At 60.6% G+C, this 16,948-nt stretch overlaps 2 protein-coding genes across 3 annotated transcripts in view; one reads left to right on the top strand and one right to left on the bottom strand.

The window, feature by feature from the left end:
* The first annotated feature begins 216 nt into the window (after positions 1-216).
* Positions 217-2,413, top strand: NPC2 (NPC intracellular cholesterol transporter 2). Its single transcript, XM_084519621.1, has 4 exons — positions 217-402; positions 507-614; positions 811-983; positions 1,615-2,413. The coding sequence occupies exons 1-4, from the start codon at positions 324-326 to the stop codon at positions 1,699-1,701; spliced, it is 447 nt and encodes a 148-aa protein (XP_084375747.1). The 5' UTR covers positions 217-323; the 3' UTR covers positions 1,702-2,413.
* Positions 2,414-2,636: 223 nt separating this feature from the next.
* Positions 2,637-16,948, bottom strand: part of LTBP2 (latent transforming growth factor beta binding protein 2) — a 57,201-nt gene continuing 42,889 nt past the window's right edge. Inside the window, exons 12-35 of one of the 2 annotated variants that reach the window (XM_084519614.1) lie at positions 16,475-16,705; positions 15,918-15,940; positions 15,170-15,209; positions 14,801-14,896; positions 13,916-14,041; positions 13,503-13,631; positions 13,166-13,285; positions 12,883-13,002; positions 12,590-12,712; positions 12,255-12,380; positions 10,682-10,804; positions 10,263-10,388; positions 10,042-10,164; positions 9,737-9,868; positions 9,036-9,161; positions 8,584-8,727; positions 8,216-8,407; positions 8,018-8,098; positions 7,311-7,439; positions 6,985-7,125; positions 6,654-6,821; positions 6,253-6,528; positions 5,878-6,027; positions 2,637-3,497 (exon numbers count right to left, since the gene is read on the bottom strand). In XM_084519614.1, the coding sequence (XP_084375740.1) occupies positions 3,331-3,497; positions 5,878-6,027; positions 6,253-6,528; positions 6,654-6,821; positions 6,985-7,125; positions 7,311-7,439; positions 8,018-8,098; positions 8,216-8,407; positions 8,584-8,727; positions 9,036-9,161; positions 9,737-9,868; positions 10,042-10,164; positions 10,263-10,388; positions 10,682-10,804; positions 12,255-12,380; positions 12,590-12,712; positions 12,883-13,002; positions 13,166-13,285; positions 13,503-13,631; positions 13,916-14,041; positions 14,801-14,896; positions 15,170-15,209; positions 15,918-15,940; positions 16,475-16,705 (3,212 nt within the window). In that variant the 3' untranslated portion in view covers positions 2,637-3,330. The remainder of the gene's footprint in view (positions 3,498-5,877; positions 6,028-6,252; positions 6,529-6,653; positions 6,822-6,984; positions 7,126-7,310; positions 7,440-8,017; positions 8,099-8,215; positions 8,408-8,583; positions 8,728-9,035; positions 9,162-9,736; positions 9,869-10,041; positions 10,165-10,262; positions 10,389-10,681; positions 10,805-12,254; positions 12,381-12,589; positions 12,713-12,882; positions 13,003-13,165; positions 13,286-13,502; positions 13,632-13,915; positions 14,042-14,800; positions 14,897-15,169; positions 15,210-15,917; positions 15,941-16,474; positions 16,706-16,948) is intronic. The other variant, XM_084519615.1, reaches the window with a different exon arrangement.

Genomic DNA, 16,948 nt, shown 5'->3' with positions numbered 1-16,948 from the left:
CGAGTTGTGTGAGGCTTGTGCTGAACACTTCGCCCTGCAGCATCTGAGCTTTGGTGCTGCTCCTGCTAAAACCAGCGTGACGATTACACACGATACGTGCTAAAAGGACGGGGCAGGACCTGCTTCTTTTTTGTGTTAAGGCCTTGCCCGCCCTGTTATAAACCCAGGCTTCTTTTTTATCAACCCGCCCCCGTGCTCCGGGGCGGGCCCAGGGGCGGGCCGGGCCGGCCCCGCCGCGCTCATGTGACGCGGCCGCCGCTGCCCGGCCCTGTCCCGCTGTGGGTCCCGGTCCCGGTCCCGGTGCGGGTCCCGGTGCCGCCGCCATGGTGCCGCCGCCTCTCGCCCTGCTGCTGCCTCTCGTCGCCACCGCCCTGGCCGAGCCCCTGCGCTTCGTGGATTGCGGTGAGCCCCGGCCCCGGGAGCCCCGGGGGTGGAGGGGGCCCGGCCCCGAGCCCCTAGGGAGCGGGTGCAGCCCCAGCCCGTGACCCCGCTGCTGCTCCTCGCAGGTTCCAAAGACGGCAGCATCCAGGAGGTGAACGTGAGCCCCTGCCCCACGCAGCCCTGCCAGCTTGTCAAGGGCACGTCCTACAGCATCAACGTCACCTTCTCCAGCAGTAAGTACCGGGTGGGGGCCTCTCTGCCGCCCTGCGGGGTCACCGGGGTGGCTGGAGAGGGGCTGTGGGTGGGGAGAAGCTGCTGAGGAGCAAGAGCACTGCTCAGTGTGTTCTCTGTGGCCTCCACACAAGGCCATGACACAGAAACGTGTTTCCCTGCTCTGGTGCCACACTCACGCTTTTCTGTGTCCTACAGAGATTGAGAGCCAGGGCAGCAAAGCGAAGGTGTACGGTGAGATGCTGCACGTGGACATACCCTTTCCCATCCCTGAGCCTGACGGGTGCAAGTCTGGGATCCAGTGCCCCATTCAGAAGGGGCACTCCTACAGCTACCTGAACAAGCTCCCTGTGAAGAGCGAGTACCCTAGTGTAAGTGAGCAGGAACCCAGTCTGCTTCTCAGAGCTACCTTTGTCCTGGGGCAGTCCCACAACCCACCTCTTAGGAGGGATTTCTTGTCCTCCGGTAGTAGGGAACAGGTTAGAAGAGTCTTCAGGCCACCTAGTGTCAATTCTGCTACGAGCAGGCTTCTGTTTCTAGTTCCTGTTTTGGGAAAGATCCAGTGGAGGAAGCGGCCTAGCTCCAGCTGCTCAGAAGTGGCTTCAGCTGCCTCAATATGTCTCTTGAGTGCTGGTTTCATACGTAGCCTCCCCGCAGAGCCTGCTGCTCTCAGCCAAATGCTCTCAGATTTGGGGTGTTCAGCTGCAGGATGCAGTTCGGTTGGGATGCTGCAGGTTGTTTCCACTCTGCTTATTCGGAGAGCGTGATTCTCAGTGCAGCGTGTGGAAGGCTCTTGTGTCACCCAGCAGAACCCTCCTTCCCTGTAAGATACTGCAGGAGTCACCGCGTGTGGCCTACTTAACGTGGCCAGGGCAGTGCCCCAGCTCCGTCCTCTTTCCACAGAGCTATTGGGACTTCCTTGCTCAACAGATAATTGAAACTGCCCTCTGTCCTTGTTTTGCTGTCTCCTAAATGCTCTCACTTCCCTCTTCTCTCTTTCAGATTAAACTGATTGTGAAGTGGGAGCTGGTGGACGACCAGGACCAGATGTTGTTCTGCTGGAAGATACCAGTGCAGATCACCAGCTGAGGAGCCCTGCTCTTAGCAGGGCTTGGGGAGGGGAGAAACAGAAAGAAGACAACACAGGCCAAATTCTTTTATATAAGTATTTCCTACTGCTTCCTTCAGGGCTCTGCAGCCTCTGAGCAGCTAGTACTGTGTTCCTGCAAGCTCAGCTGTGGGCAGAGGGCCCTTACTCCTCTAAGAGCCCTCTGGTGTGTTCTCACAGCAGCTCAAGGGGGAGCAGTGTCTGCTGCCGTCACCAGGAGAGACTGAGCGTTAGGGCATTGTCCTCCGGGTTCTCTGTGGAGGCACTTCAGTTGTTTGCAATGGAGCTGTCTGTCCTCACAAAGAAATTTCTCCGCAGTGAACCTGGCTAGTGTCTGAGCTGCTACCTGGTAATCCTTCAGTGCCTCTTGTAGAATGCTGGCTACATCCACCCTCCTGTGCTTTTCCTGCTCCACTGTGACCGGGACGCTCCTGGGACCTGTGTTTTCCACCCTTACAGCCGAAGGAGAGGGACGAAGAGGAGGCTTTTCCTGAGCTGGCAGCGCAGTCCTGGGCCAGCAGGACTGTGGCTGGGAAAACTTCCTTTTCGTGGATGCAACGCCAAATGGCATTCAATGTCTGCAGGGATGATTCTTTCTCTAACCAATGGCTTGCACTGTCAACCAACCGGGAGCTGCTGGGAGCTCCCGAACCTCTTTTTATAACTTTCCTTTTAATAAAGGCTAAAGAAAAATGACGTGTGCTGTCTTCTGGAGGTAGAGGTGCGAGCTCCTTTGTGTGTGAAGGAGGTGGGTGTGAGCGGAGCCCCTGGGGGCTGGAGTTGGCTCCCGCAGCTGGTGCTGGGCTGGGGCAGATAAGCGAGTGTTTGGCCTGGCAAGGCTCTGCGCTCGGCCGGGAGCGAGGGGACGCTGGTATCCCTTGGCAGGGGGAAGACAAGCACGATTCTGACCCAGCCCCAGTGTCTTGAGCCACAGGGCCCAAAATAAATGTTTTATTTAACAACATGAGAGAAGTTTCCAGCAGACTCGGTTAAAAAAAAAAAAAAAAAGTCACCATCAACTTTACAGAAAAACGAAGCTGGAACCTCCCCCCCTGCCCACTCACCCCCAGCCAGCGCGGGCAGGGGTGGGGATGCGCCTGGGGCGAGCCCCCCGTGGGGTCCCCCGGCCTCTGTGCCACGTGGAGAGGGGTGGGCAGCAGCTTTGGGGAGCCGGGGCTGTCCTCCCCAGGGCAGGACCCATGGCGCGGGGCAGGCTGGCCGCTAGCTCAGTGCAGCAGTGATGCTCGCCCTGGGGAGGCGAGCCCAGTCTCTGCGGGGTGCGGGGAGGAGCTGGGGCTGCGTGGCAGGGGAAGGCGTCCTGCGAGCCCCCGCGGTGCGTGGCACGGTGGCGGGTGCAGCGGGGGCCAGGCCGGGGAGGGCTCTGCTGTGGCAGAAGCGGGGGCTGGCGGTGAGGAGGGGGGGTACAGAGGCCGGGAGCTCAGCCCTGGGTGGGCGCAGCCAGGAGGGAGGTGGCGAGGGAGTTGTGCGCTTTGGAGGGGAGGGGGCGAAGGGCTCGGAAGCAGCCACAGCCCCAGGGACCCTTCTCCGCGCCGCCGGGTCCCGGAGCAGCGTTGCCGGCGGGGAGCACCCCCACCGCCGCTCCCCTAGAGCTACGCTGCCGCCGGGCTCTGGGCTGTGTGGGGCACGCAGTGGTGGGGCTGGGCCAGGGCCACGTAGCCGGGCGAGCAGCGGCAGCGGTAGGAGCCCTCCGTGTTCTCGCAGGTGCCGCCCTGGCACAGGGGCGCGGGGCCGCCCACCTCGTCGCACTCGTTGATGTCTGCAAGGAGGAGAAGAGGGGGTGAGGCAGCGGCACGACATGACCCAGCGTCTCCTCGTGCCCCTGCCAGCCCCCTCAGGCTGCTCTGTCCTCCCCAAGCACCTCCAGGCTGCCCCCTGTGACCCCATCAACCCTCATCACGCTGCGCTGCACCCTACCCTTTTGGCTCACCGCTTTGTTCGGCTCATCTGCAGAGCTCCCCGTGTGACATCCCCAAATTTGGCACCAGCAGTACAGGATGGAGCCCCAGTACGGGGCTCCCCGTGCTAAGCAGCCAGGCACCCCCCCAGGCAGCCCAGCAGCTTCCCACTGACACGTGCCAGCCTGGGATCTGGGAGAAAGGCCGCCTCCAGCCTTGGAAAATGCCCTTTGCTGGGCTGACAAGGCTGGGAGGCAGATGATGGTGACCCTGAGAGGCCAGTTATCACCTCCAGGACCAGAACACAAAGGAACCTCGCGCTGCACAAACAAGGCCTTGTTTTATTAACCTGCAAACTGTGCCAAAGTGCTCGGGCAGGAGCCCTGCTCGGCAGCACAGGCAGGCAGAGCGGCCCCCAGCACAGCTTGTGGCCAGAGGCACCCGAAGGCCAGCAGCAGCGAGGTACTAGCAGTGAGCACCGAGCCGTGGGGCTGTCCCACACCAGGCAGGGCTGTGGGACGAGGACGAGCTGACGGGATGCACCCCGCAGCCACAGCAGCCCTCCAAAGGCTCGCAGTGTGGTGCGGGTACGTGACAGCCCACGCCAGGGAACGGAGAGGGATAAAATAACAGCTCCGGTGCGAAATGAGCGCTGGCAAGGCAAGGACAGAAAGAGCAACAAGAAAAGGCTCCATAAATACATTAGCAGGAAACAATGGGGAATGTAGGCCTGGTCCTTATCGGGGGAGGAAACAAAAGCCAGACAATGCCGAGCTGGCTGGCGCGGCCGCCGCGGGCTTTGTTCCAGCCATCAGAAAAATGCTCACTGTGACCAGAGCCAGCGTGGACGATTCAAGTATGTGGAAGAGGGGGCAGGAGCACGGGGCAGGCTGTGGGAGGGAAATGCAATATCGTGGTGGAGGAGCTTGACAATTAGGTAAAGCTGTCACAACCGTATTGCTAAAGGGCTGCCGCCACTCATCCCTAAATACTTAATGCTCCTGCGCTGGGAAGCCAGCAGTTCCCTCTGAGGGAAAGGATAAAGGAGGTCTAAGGGACCTGAGGAAGGGGAAATTTGGTGACTAGCTCTGAGGACGGAGAGGGGGAATCCAGAATTAAAGACTACTCCCCCCCATCCACCTAAACAGAGCAGGTTTCTGAGTGATGAGGTCATTGCCCTCCTCCCCCCAGAGGATAGCGGGGTAGTTAAATAGTCGGTGCAGATCTGTTAAGGCCTGATTGTGTCAAGCCAATCTGGTTCCCTTCACTGACCCGATAACTGCTCTGTCCGATAAGGGAGGCACGGTGGATATAACATGTCTTGGCCAGGGTAAGGATTTCAACACGCTCTCACATGACACACTCAGCCAGACCAAGAAAATACGGGCGAGATGAAAGTGTGGCAATCGCACAATGGGTCACCAAGCTGCACCCGAAAGATAATTAGCAACAGTTGGCTGCTAACATAAAAGCCATTTAAAATGTATCCTGCCCCTTGCTCCATTCAATTCAATCAGCGTGAACAAAGGAAAACTCCCCGTGCTCACAAAACCTGTGCGTGATCTCGGGCTGCAAGTGCTCTGGGGCTTCAGGCCCCCCCTGGCCCAGCAGGGAAACCCTTTGGAGAAGTCCAAGTTCACCAAAGACGAGCGTAAAGCCCTGCAGCCCAGGAAAGGGAAACTGCACGACTGCAGAAGTGGGAGCCAGGGGATAGGCTCTGCCCTGTGGGGAAGCAGAGGCCACGGGCTCCGTGTGTTTGTGCAGTGGCACAATCGCGTTGTGCAGTAAGGATGCTGGGGGCTGGAGTAGGAGCCCTGCCCAAGGAAAGAGAGGGGCTGCTGGTGTGTCGGGTGCCTCGGGCTGGCCTGGGGAAAGGATAGAGACATGCTGTGGGGGTGTAGAGACCATGAGAGGAGCTTTAGAGACCTTGGCTCGTAGGACAGGGAGGATTTAGAGGAAAGCAAGCAGAAGTACAGCAGCAGCTGACGAGGCAGAGGGGTGTTACCCAAAGAAGGCAGCGAGCAGCTGCTCCCCGTGTTCCCTGGTGCCCCGAGGTGCCCTGATGTTGGCAGAGCAGAGGCAGGCTGCAATGCCGCGGGGACTTTCCCAGCTCCAAGGCCACGAAGCACCCGTCAGAGCGGGGAAACCTCCTACACCCGTCCCAGCTAGCACCAGCAGAGAGCGGCAGCAGATAAGGGACGCGGGGGCTGCCCCGGCTGATGGGGACAGGGAGCCACTCACCCACGCAGGCCATGCGGGTCATGTCCAGCTGGAAGCCGTCGAAGCAGTCGCAGGTGTAGCCCTCTGGGACACGCACGCAGCGCCCATTCTCACAGCCGTTGAGGATGCCACACTCCTCAGCCTGCAGTCCCTCGAAGCCCTCGTAGAGACCTGGAGGGTGGCAAGGGGATGTCAGAGCAGGGTGACTGCCCGCCCGGCCAGAGGGGACATCAGGCACATGGTGGGATGGTGCAGGTGGGGCTGGCACCAACTGAGAGCAGCCAGGAGCGAAGCTTGGGGCCATCCTGGAGCATCCTGGAGCTTGGGTGGGAGCTGCCAGGCAGCCCCTGTGGACATGAGACCAGAAGGCAGCTCTCTGTGTCTCCCAGTACTCACCAGTTTGGCTGGGCAGGTAGCGGGGCGGGGGCCGCCCCGGGCCGTGGTGGAAAGGGCTGCCACGAAACTCGCTGCTGGGTTCCCTCCGAGGGAAGCCCACATCGGGATTTCCGTATTCGGATTCCAGGTAGTTGTAGTAGGGGCCCATGTCTGGGCTGGTAAGGCCATAGTGGGGGTCTTCCAAGCCTGGTCCGTACTCATACCTAGGTCTTTCTCGGACCTCAGCCCCTCTGTCACTGTCTTCACTGGCCCCACTACACAGGAAAGCAAAATCAGCTGCAGAGTGAGAGAAAAGCAAGGTCAGAGCTCAGGGTATGATATGACTGTAGAGGGTGCACCCACAGAGGGTGCACATCCCTCAGAGTGCACTGTGGGGTGCTTGCTCGTGCTGCCCCGCTCACCGGAGGCCCTGTGGGGGCAGAGTGCGCAGTTCTGGCCCCAGGCTTCACCGAGGCGGCAGCAGCACTCGGTGTAGGTGGTCTGCTCGCCGTGCAGCAGGTCTTGGCAGATGTAGTCAGAGACGGTCTGCCAGCAGACGTCCAGGTGGATTTCATACTCCTCCAGGGCATCTGCGAGCGACATGAGCAAAGGATGCTGTGGAAATCCTCTGGAAGAGGGTCACTCCCTTGCTATGGGGGGGGGAAAACCACACGCCCCGGCTCCATTCCCTCCCGCACCCTCTCGGGGTGACCCCGCTGCGGGTGGGATGGGTGAAGGGGTGCCGGGGCTCACCTGCCCTGCCGGAGAGGTTCACGCAGCGGTTGCCGGTGGCATCCAGCACGAGCGGGAGGCTGCAGAAGCAGTGGTAGGAGCCGTCCGTGTTCAGACACTCGCCGTTGATGCAGTACACTTCGTTCTGGCACTCGTCCTGATCTGCCCATGTGCAAGGACAGAGCAGTCTCAGGCAGCGTTTTGGCAGGGAATGGGCCCCGCTGCCCCTGCCTGCCACCTCTCCCATCCCCAGGAGGGTCATGGGGAGCCCTTGACAGCTATGGGAGCAGCAGCTCCTCTGTCCCTCCACACAGTGGTGGCCCCGCTGCTCTTTGAGGCCATCTTACCGACGCACTCAAGCCTGCTGGGGTCGTAGAAATAGCCCGTACGGCAGAAGCACTTGTAGCCCGGCACCGTGTTCAGGCACTGTCCGTTGCGGCAGAACTCAGAGCCGAATGTCTCACACTCATCCATGTCTGAGAGGGGTGGAGAGAGAAGAGAACGTGTCACAGGGAGCACAGCCACGTGGCTCCTCGGACTGGGCCACCACGAGGTCCCCAGACAAGCCCCCTGCCTCTGCCAGCCGCCTCACGCCTGTGAGCACCCACAGGCTGAGCAGGAGGAGTGACAGAGAGTTCTCTTAGTGGATGCTTTCACAAATAGGACGTGCACTTGTGTTTCTGGAAGGCTGAGAAGACAAACCCATGGAGATGAAGTGTCAAAGTCTGAGCCAGCTGGCCACTAGAAACGCTGATCAGTAACTGGAAGGCTTGTGTCTTACTGGACCCCATCCCTGGTGTGAAATGTGCATGGGACTGTTCAACAGAGACAGGGTCACTGCCAGCAGTGAGGCAGGACTGGAGGAAGAGGCACTTTCCAGCTTGGTGGTACTGACAGTCTGTAATTTCTCCGATGGAGGAAAGCATCCATTTCTCCGAGCAGGATGTCGGCACCCCCCATCACAGCCCTGGGGAGGTATTTCTGGGGCTCCATCCCCACGCAGGGCTCGGCATAGTGCCCTCCCTCTCCCCAGTGGAAGAAGTGATGCTAGTACCTGTGAAGGAGACTTTTCCCGAGAGCAGATCTTCCTGGGGAACGTAGCCCTTCCCTAGAGGGCAGACCTCTTGATACTCCACTGGCCGAGGGGCAGGTGCCAAGGAGAGATGGGACAAAAGAAATCAGCCCGTTAGTGCAACCAAGCTGCTGGGCAGGGCACCGGCATTGCCTGGGGGTGGCGGGGCCGCCAGCCTACCTGTGCCCGCCATGGGGCAGGGGTAGGTCTCGCAGTTGTCACCCCAGGCTGCCCCCACGGTGCAGCAGCACTCCTGCTTGGTGACGTTCTTGGCCAGCACGCTGTCACACAGGTGGACGTCGCCGATGTGGTAGTAGCACTGCTTGCGCTCCATGCTGTCGGAGGGCTGGGCCGCGTGGCTCTCGGGGCCCTCTGCAAGACAGCAGAGCAGGGATGGCATTCCCACACCCAGGAGGTCCTCGCCTCTCCCCAGAAGACAGCTCTCCCATGCCTGCATGGGCACGTTCAGCCCTGGCACCCCGTCAACCCCCTCGGTCCTCCCTCACCCCAGCCGGGGCTACCCCGCTCCTGCCCTGCCCGCTTCTCACCCATGGCTGCTCGTGGCTGGCACTGCCCGGCCTCCGTGTCGTACTCCTCGTGGTCGCTGGGGCACAGGCACAGGAAGGATCCCTCCACGTTCTCGCAGAGCGCGGTCCCACACACGGCCACCATCAGCTCGCACTCGTTGACATCTGCAGGGCAAGGTGTGAGCAAGGCCCATGGGGTGGGAGGGCAGAGCACGGCTGCAGCACTGGGGCATCCTTCGGCGGGGAGCTGGAAGCTGCTAGGGCAGAGCTGGGAGCTCCGTTTGTACTGTGGCTCAGCACAAGGCTCCTGTCTGTGCCTGGGGTTCTCAGTGCATGGATACCATCCCTGCCCACGCCCTGGGTGCCACCACACAGCAGGGGCACTGCCACACCGGCCTACAATTGGCTGAAGGCTCCTCCTTACCACCTGGCAGGGTGATGATGGGGGACGGGGACCCCAGCAGGTGACTCACCCACACAGTAGTGCCCTGAGGGCGAGCTCTCGTAGCCGCGGTCGCAGAGGCAGCGGAAGGAGCCCTCCGAGTTCTCACAGAAGCCGTGGCTCCCGCACAGCGTCTCGTTGGCGCATTCGTCTATGTCTGCAGCAGCAGGAGTTACAGCAGTTGCCCCGGAGCCCAGCGCCACCACACACACACACACAGCCCAGCCCCTTCTGCCCTGACCCCAAAGGCTGGGGATTAGGGCAAGCGTTTGGTGTGAGGGACCAGGAAAACTGCAGAGCCCCCCTCGCACTTCTCCTTTCGCCTGTTGCTGAAGCCTGAGCTCCAAACCCAGGCCTGCCTAACGCCAGTAGTGACAGCTTTCCCCTCGCCCAGCGCTGCCACGCAGGTGACTGGTGCAGGCAGTCACTCCAGCAAGCGCAGCTTACTGGGAGCTGTGGTCCAGCCCCAAGCCTGGGATGGCTGTAACCTGCCCAGGACTCTCCCTGAGCGGAAAGCAGCACAATGCAGTGTCTGTTCCAGATGCCAGGAGGAGAGAAGTCTAGACACAAGCAGGCAGCTCGGCCAAGAAAACAAACTCCCGGCATTATCTGCCTCCCCACTGGCCACATGCTTCCTCCTCCTCCTCCTTCTCCCCCGCGCCCCTGGCAGAGATGTCCCACAGCCCCCCTGTCCCTGCAGGGAGGGGACAGGGCCAGGCAGGCTGTACTCACCGATGCAGTCGCCCAGGGGCGTCCAGTGGAAGCCGGGCTGGCAGCCCATGATGCAGCGGTAGGAGCCCAGGCTGTTCTGGCACCGCCACGTGCCGCAGATGGCATCCCCGTACTCCTTACACTCATCCACGTCTGCAGGGAGCAGGGCAAAGGGGCAGGGATGGTCAAGTGGGGTTCCCTGCTTGCTCACGGGTCAGGCTCAGTTTGCCAGAGACCCTCAGGCCTTGCACCAGCAAGCCTCCTTATGGGGCACGTTTGGGTGCTGGGAGGCAGCAGGGCTGATCTCCCCGGTGATGAGCTCTCACCTACACAGTCGTCAGTCTCCTGGGAGTGCTTGAAACCATTTTCACACAGACACCTGTAGGAGCCTTCCGTGTTCAGGCACTGGCCTTGCGAGCACCGGGATTTGTCTGCGCATTCGTCCACGTCTGCAGAACCAGGCCCCAAACGTCAGGCTGGATCTTGCAGCAGGGGAAGGAGCAAGGGGCAGGGCCGGAGGTACGTCCCTCACCGCCCACCGACCCACCTTGGCAGCTGACTCTGCCGGCCGTGTTGGAGAAGCCAGGAGCACAAATGCAGAAGTAGGAGCCGTGGCTGTTGAGGCACTCACCGTTGGGGCTGCAGATCTCGCTGTTCAGGCACTCGTTCACATCTGCGGAAGGAGCAGAGTCAGAGCCCCCCACCCAGCCCTGGGGGACGTCCTGCTCCTCTCCACGGTCTCTTACAGGCTGCCCTTGCTGGGCTCCTGGCCCCTGGCTTTCTTGCCATGGAGGGAGAGACCTTCCCTATGCACAGTGCCCCTGCATTTGGCTATGGCTTTATGGCTGTGCCGTGCGTGGTGGCATCACCTGCCTTGGCACTGGCAGCCTCCCTGCCAAGAAAGAAGGGGATCCGTAGGGCAGCTGCGTGCCCCGGAGCCAGGAGGCTGCAGGGATGGGTTCGTACCTTGGCACACGGTGCCGTTGAGGAGCTCGAAGCCAGCTGGGCAGTGACACTCGTAGGAGCCCGGCGTGTTCCTGCACTCTCCCCCCCGGCACTGAACAGCGGGGTCTTCACACTCATCCACGTCTGCCGAGCAGAAGGACACGGCGCAGAGTGAGGCCCCGGCTCCTGCCTCCCCTGGAAGAATCCCTCCCAGGGCAGCCCTCAGCCCGCTGTCAGCCTGCAAAGAGGGCTCGGGCTGCCCTGCAGTGCAATTCTGTGAGCCCCAGCGCCCGCCTCCAGCAGAGCTCTGTGCCGGGTACCACCAGCACCAAGAGGCCAGCGCAGAGCCACGTGTGCTGCCAAGCCCTCTCTGCAGCTGGCTGCACCAGAGCAGGCGTTGTGGAAGTAACCCAGCACCAGCCACATGTCCTGTGGCTCTGCTTTCCTACTTGCCAGGCTGGCCTAAGATGTCCTTCTCCTGGCAAAGCTGGCCCAGCCTCAGCCAGCCCCATCACTCAGGACTGCTCGTCACCTGTCCCCGTGCCACAGGCTCTGTGGGTGTCCCCACAGTGAGCCCCAGGGCAAAGGAAAGGAAAGGACCCTCTTTTCCTCTCTGCAGAGCACCAAGCATGCCCCAGGCACAAAGCAGCTCCCTCCCTCCTCAGGGCAGGGTGTCCTGCTTCAGACATCTTCAGCTCCAGAGGGCTGCAAGTAGCGATGCTCTTCAATCCTTTCGGAGACGAACCATAACCTAGTTTATTTATCACAAAACTATCACGAAACCCTTATCGTTTTTCAACTATGAAGCCCAGATCCACAGACAAGGCCATGGGCCACGGCAGGGAAGAACATGCCATCCTGCCATTGGGTTAGTGTGACCCAAACGGTATCGAACCCTGATAAGGTGCCCTCGTGACCCCGCCAGGGCAAGGTGGCTGAGAAGGGGGTCACGTGCAGTCCTGGGAAAGGGGAGGGCAGATGGAGGGGACCAAACCACTGCTCTTCCATTGCACGCAAAAATCATATGGGAAATGACCTCATTTCACACCAGGTTTCTCAGGCACTAACACAGAGGAGAGTTGGGATGGGGAAGTGGAGACCCCATGCAGGGGAACTTCTGAGAGCCACATCAAAGTGAGATCTTCCTGGGTGCTTTTCAACAGCTATATGTAAGCTGCAGAGCTCCACAGCTCTCTCTAGAGAAATTCCTCTATTGAGGACCTATGGTTGGGGCACGTGCTCCCAGGCATGCAATTCTGAACTGAACCACGCACAGCCTGTCTCTGCCCACCTTTCCAGGGCTCCTCATATTCCCCTGGCATTTGTCAGCTTTCCTCGGGTCACAATTAGCCCAGGAGTCCTTCCCCCATCCCTTTCCTGGGTGAAGATCTCCCTCCTGATGCTCGGGGTGACATCCACTCGCAACCCCCCGTGCTACCTGCTGGCTGGGGAGCTGAGCAGCTGCCGAAGGATCTGGAGGCTAAGGGATTCCCCAGGCCCTACAACAACCCAGGCATGGCTATTTCTCTTCCCCTCCTGGGTATTCCTTCCCTCCAGCACCCACCCCTCTGTCCCAGGGAAAGGGAATCCTTGCCTTCGCACACGCTGCCATCTCTGGACACGGCGTAGCCAGCATCACAGGCCATGCAGGAGTAGGAGCCCTCGGTGTTGAGGCAGAGTGCGGAGGGACAGGCAGCCCGGGCTGTGCACTCGTCGATGTCTGCGTAAGCACACGAGGGAGAGTGAGGGGAGCAGGAAGAATGAGGAGAAACCACAACCAGCAGTTAAGCTGAGGGAAACGGCCAACATGGGGTCCAGCAAGTCAGGATCTGGCCAGAGCCAAGAATTCAAGAAGAGCCCAGGGAAACCTCTGGATGGATGTGTGACGTGTCAGGGGGCTCTGGGTCTGGATCAAGAGCTCCTCAGTACCTTGGCAACTCTTCCCATCAGGTGCCACCTCGTAGCCCCGGTAGCAAGAGCAGCGGAAGGAGCCATCCAGGTTGATGCACTGTCCGTGGGCACAGGTCCCCTCCACAAGGCACTCATCCACATCTGTGTGACAGGGAAAAGGGCAATATGGCACGGGAGGGTGCTCAGCTGCATTCCCACCACCCAAGGCACAAGGGCACCGTGCTAGACAAGTGTGCTGCACGTGCCCCTGGCTCTTTTTGAGGTTTGCATGGGGGTGAGGGTGCCTCCCAGGGCCAGCCCCAGGTCCTCACCAATGCATCTCCCGTTCCTGGGCCGGTAGCCATCCGCACAGCTGACACACCGGTAGGAGCCCGGGGTATTGACACACTTCCCATGGGGGCAAGGGCTGGGATCCACGCACTCGTTGATATCTGCCAAGACACAAAATCTTTACAGGCTCCTCCAGGGTGTCCCCTGCAGCTGGAGCTTGAGTCCCACTACGAGACAGGGGTGCCAAGAGGAAGAGAGACAACCCCTCAGCGAGGAGAGGTATTCAGCTCTGCAGGGAGGGAAACAGGCAGCAGCACACTTCACCTTCACACTGTCCTCGGGGCCCCATGGCAAAGCCCTCCTTGCACTCGCAGCGGTATGAGCCGGGGGTGTTGACGCATCGCTGTCCTGGGCAGGCAGAGGGCTGCTCACACTCATCTCGATCTGCAACACAGAAGGAGACAAGTCCTGAAGCCTTTCTGCTCCACAGCTGGGTGCAGGAGATTTGCTGCTCCACCTGCCCATCCCAGGACCCCTACCCCACCACCATGAAGCAGTGCTCAGCGTATGCACGTGTGCATGCACGTGAGAGAGCACAAGGGAGGGAGAATGGGGAGACCCTGGGGAGGTGGCAGCCCGGTGCCAGGAGACCACCACTCACCCTGACAGCTCTGCTTGCTCTCCGAGACAACCAGGGTGTAGCCAGAGTAGCAGAGGCACAAATAGGAGCCCACGCTGTTGACACAGCGACCTTTCCCAGCACAAGGATCCTGCAGGCACTCGTCTTCATCTGTGCTCAGGCAGGGAAGGAAGGCAGGCTGTCAGCACCAGCAGCTCCTGCCGCCCCCCACCAGCCCCACAGCACGCCGTGTGGGCAGGGCTCAGCACAGAAGCCAGAAACCCTGCCCCAAGAGCCTGTAGGACCAAAGGGTCTACAGACAGTTGGCAGGGAGGCCCTGCTCCTCAACCTGCCCTGAGCAGAAGGGCTGGGGGAGCTGGTCCCAGCAGGAGTCCCCCACCCCAGGGCTGCTCTGGCCCTGCTCACCCCTCACCTCAGAGGAGGTGCTGACGTACCCATGCAGCGGAGATGGCCGGGGTGCAACGCATAGCCCGGGTGGCACAAGCAGCTGTATCCGTCTGGGGTGAGCACACAAGCACCAGCTCCGCAGGCGAGGGGTGAAGAGGCACAGCCACTGGCCCCTGGGTGGAGAGAGCACAGGGCTGGGGCTGCACCAGTCCCCTGCAGTGCTCAGCCCCACACAGGGGAGGCGATGATGTTGGCCAGCCCCATGCGTGCCAGAGGTCTTGGAGGATGGGGCCGCCTTTTGGGGTGACAGCAGAGCCCCCTGCCCTGCCGAGCAGGGTGCAGACAGCAGGGGGGCAGCAGGGCACAGGAGAAGGCAGCAGCATCACCCCCCACCCCAGCCCAGGGCCAGACCAACCCTGGACAAAAGGCCATTGAGGGAGGCGCATTCCTCAGCAAGGTGCCTCCGCCAGCCCTGCTCCCAAAGGTGCTCCAGCCCCAGGCGGAGGACCAAGGGCCGAGCTCCCAGACGCTTCGGCAGCCCTGGAACAACAGCCCTCTTGTTTTCTGCGCCGTAAACAAGCCGCCCCAGCAGCCACATGCCGCCCCTTCCACCCTGCTTCCCAGTTACTCAGCTCACGCTGCAGCCACCCGAGCAGGCGCGTGACCCCCCTGGCCTGGTGTTTGCTGCCCAGCAGATGAGCTGCAGGCAGGGAAGGGCCTGGAGAACCAAGGGCTTCACTCCCAGAAGGGTCATCCTTGGACATCCCTGCTCCTGGTTGCCTTCCCCTGGCTGGGACATGCCAGCGGGGCTGGGATGGCAATCCCGGGTGTTAGGTAGGAAGAGGAGAGGTCTGGGAAGGGAGAAAGCTCTGGCATAGAGCTTAGGGTGTAATTTCCCCGCAGTGGCAGGCAGGCAGGGGAGGGACACGCACCTGAGCCCTGTGCAGGCATCTGTGTTGGAGCAGCATCAGCCCAGGTGGCGGTGGGCATGGGCTGGGCAGGAGCACGCCGGGACTCCTCTTCCTCTGCTGAGGAAGAACATGGATGAGCTCCTTCCCCTGGCCCCAGGCGCAGGTGTCCACCCAAAGCCCAGCAGTGCTGGCTGTCCCGGTGCCCACATCCCTGGGGCAGCCAGGATGGGGCAGCAGGGAGGCTGCAGAAACCTCATCATCATCTTGTTTAACCTCCAGCCCAGTGCTATCTCTGAGGGCGATGACATCTCAAAGCCACCGTGCCCTCCCTGCTGCCCCTTCCCCTTCAGCACCGCTCCTCCCCTGCCTTCCCACCCGCCCCGTGCTCACCTCTGCGCGTGGCGGGCTGCGGGGTGGCACCAGCAGCAACCTGAGGGACAGAAACACCAGACCGCCGTTAACCACCCGTATGGAGCCGAGATGCCGTGCCCACCAAAGGGGACAACCCATCTCCAACCCGAGGACCTTTCCATTACAAAGAAGCAGCTAAGCAACAGCAGCCCCACTCCAGCTCTGCCTCAAAGTCGAAAGCTTTGGAAACTTTGGTTCAAATATCTGCCCTGAGCTGAGATTGCCCTGTGTCCTTGGGAAAGGACAGTCCACGTCTAGTGGCAATGGCAGTGTGCTGTCCCCTCTCTCAGAGGGGCTGCAAGGATATTCAGGAGCTAATGTAGAGGGGGCACAGAGGCACTGAGGAGAGATATAACCCAGCCTCTAATGATGGCCAGGATCAAGAGACAGTTTTCAAGTCAGGCTCGTAATAACGAAGCCCATCTGCAGATGAATCGGTCCCCAGACAGCTCAGTTGGAAGGAGCCCTGTGTCTCCTGTGGGGAACTGGAGGTCACAGGCCATGAACTAGCGCCGCAGAGCCCGCAGCTCCTGCTGGTGTGAGCTCACAGCTTCTTAGCAAGGGCTGGGCAGGCTCCTGGCACAGAGCCTCCAGCCACCGCAGCGCAGCCAGGGGGGAGGCTGTGCAGCTACTCGCTCACCTTGCTGCTGCCTCTGACCACATTTCACAACTCCCCATCACCTGTTTGTGTGATCCTGCCACGTTTGGCAAGACAAACCTCACTCACCTGCCCAGCAAGAGAAACTTGACCTGGAAAGGGAAACAGTGCACGGTGAGTGGAGACAAGGCAGGCAGGTACCCTCCATCCTCCAACCCTGGCAGCTCTAACCTCATCCCACCTCTACGGCACTGCCTCACAGTGCTTCATTCTCCCCTGTAAGAGCTTGTTGCCAAAGTCAACACCCCCGGAGCGTCCACCCCAGCAGCTGCTGGCACAAGCAGTCAGTCACACTTCTCCCCAGCTGTACTGGACAAGAGCTGAAGGAGTGCAGTGCCAGGGCTCCCACACGGAGCTGAGGTCCCACGGGAGGCAGCCTGGCCAGCCAGCACTGACTGCAGAGCTGCAGTCTCGGGAGCCTGAAGCACCCAACCTCCCCTCCAAGGGCTTGAAGAGGTGATGTCTCGTGCCCCAGGAATATTGCTGGGCTGAAGGACACCTTGCATATTCACACAGATGTAGAAAGCCCGTATCAGCCACAAAACCACCCATGGGGACACGGTAGGACCTGGGAATTGCCCTCCCCTGTTAGGGACCCAGATGGAGCAGCTTTAACCTCACTCTACCCTCTCCTGCCGTGATGCCAGGGTGGGGTAATGCCTGCAGGATGCTTCCACGCAAGCTGTCCTGCAGCTGCTGTCTCCTTGCTGTCCAGTCTAGCGTCCAGTTGCTGCTCTCCCTTTGCTCTTCCAGGCTGAGGGGCAGCTCTTCTGCCTCTGCCTTCCTCATGGACAGGCGGATATCGGAGCTGGAGTAGGTGTAGCCATGTCCTGCTGGGCAAATCTCCTTAAAGGCTTCTGTGAGGGAAAATCAAATCAGAGCTTTAGAGGTTGGAAGGGAGAGGTTAATGCAGGGATCACAGGCAGATGTGCCTGCAGTACCCAGACATGATGGTGGGACGTGTGCAGGAAAGAGTGAAAATGGACAGGTGTCTGTGAAAGCAGGTACCACTTTCTCCCATCCTATCATTTTCTGGAGATTTCTAAGGGTTAACTCATGACAGAAACACATCTTGGCTGCAGCGGGTGGACGCATCAAGC

The sequence above is a fragment of the Aythya ferina genome (genome assembly GCF_964211825.1).
Source record: "Aythya ferina genome assembly, chromosome: 5".
In the NCBI taxonomy this organism is placed as follows: Eukaryota; Metazoa; Chordata; class Aves; order Anseriformes; family Anatidae; genus Aythya; species Aythya ferina.
This window is presented reverse-complemented; position numbering and strand designations above follow the sequence as displayed.

Bases quoted from the DNA above. Each gene is read 5' to 3' on its own strand.
- NPC2 (XM_084519621.1), top strand. From the start codon at position 324: ATGGTGCCGCCGCCTCTCGCCCTGCTGCTGCCTCTCGTCGCCACCGCC. The intron at 403-506 runs GTGAGCCCCGGC...TGCTCCTCGCAG, and splicing joins CCTGCGCTTCGTGGATTGCG to GTTCCAAAGACGGCAGCATC. The intron at 984-1,614 runs GTAAGTGAGCAG...TCTCTCTTTCAG, and splicing joins TGAAGAGCGAGTACCCTAGT to ATTAAACTGATTGTGAAGTG.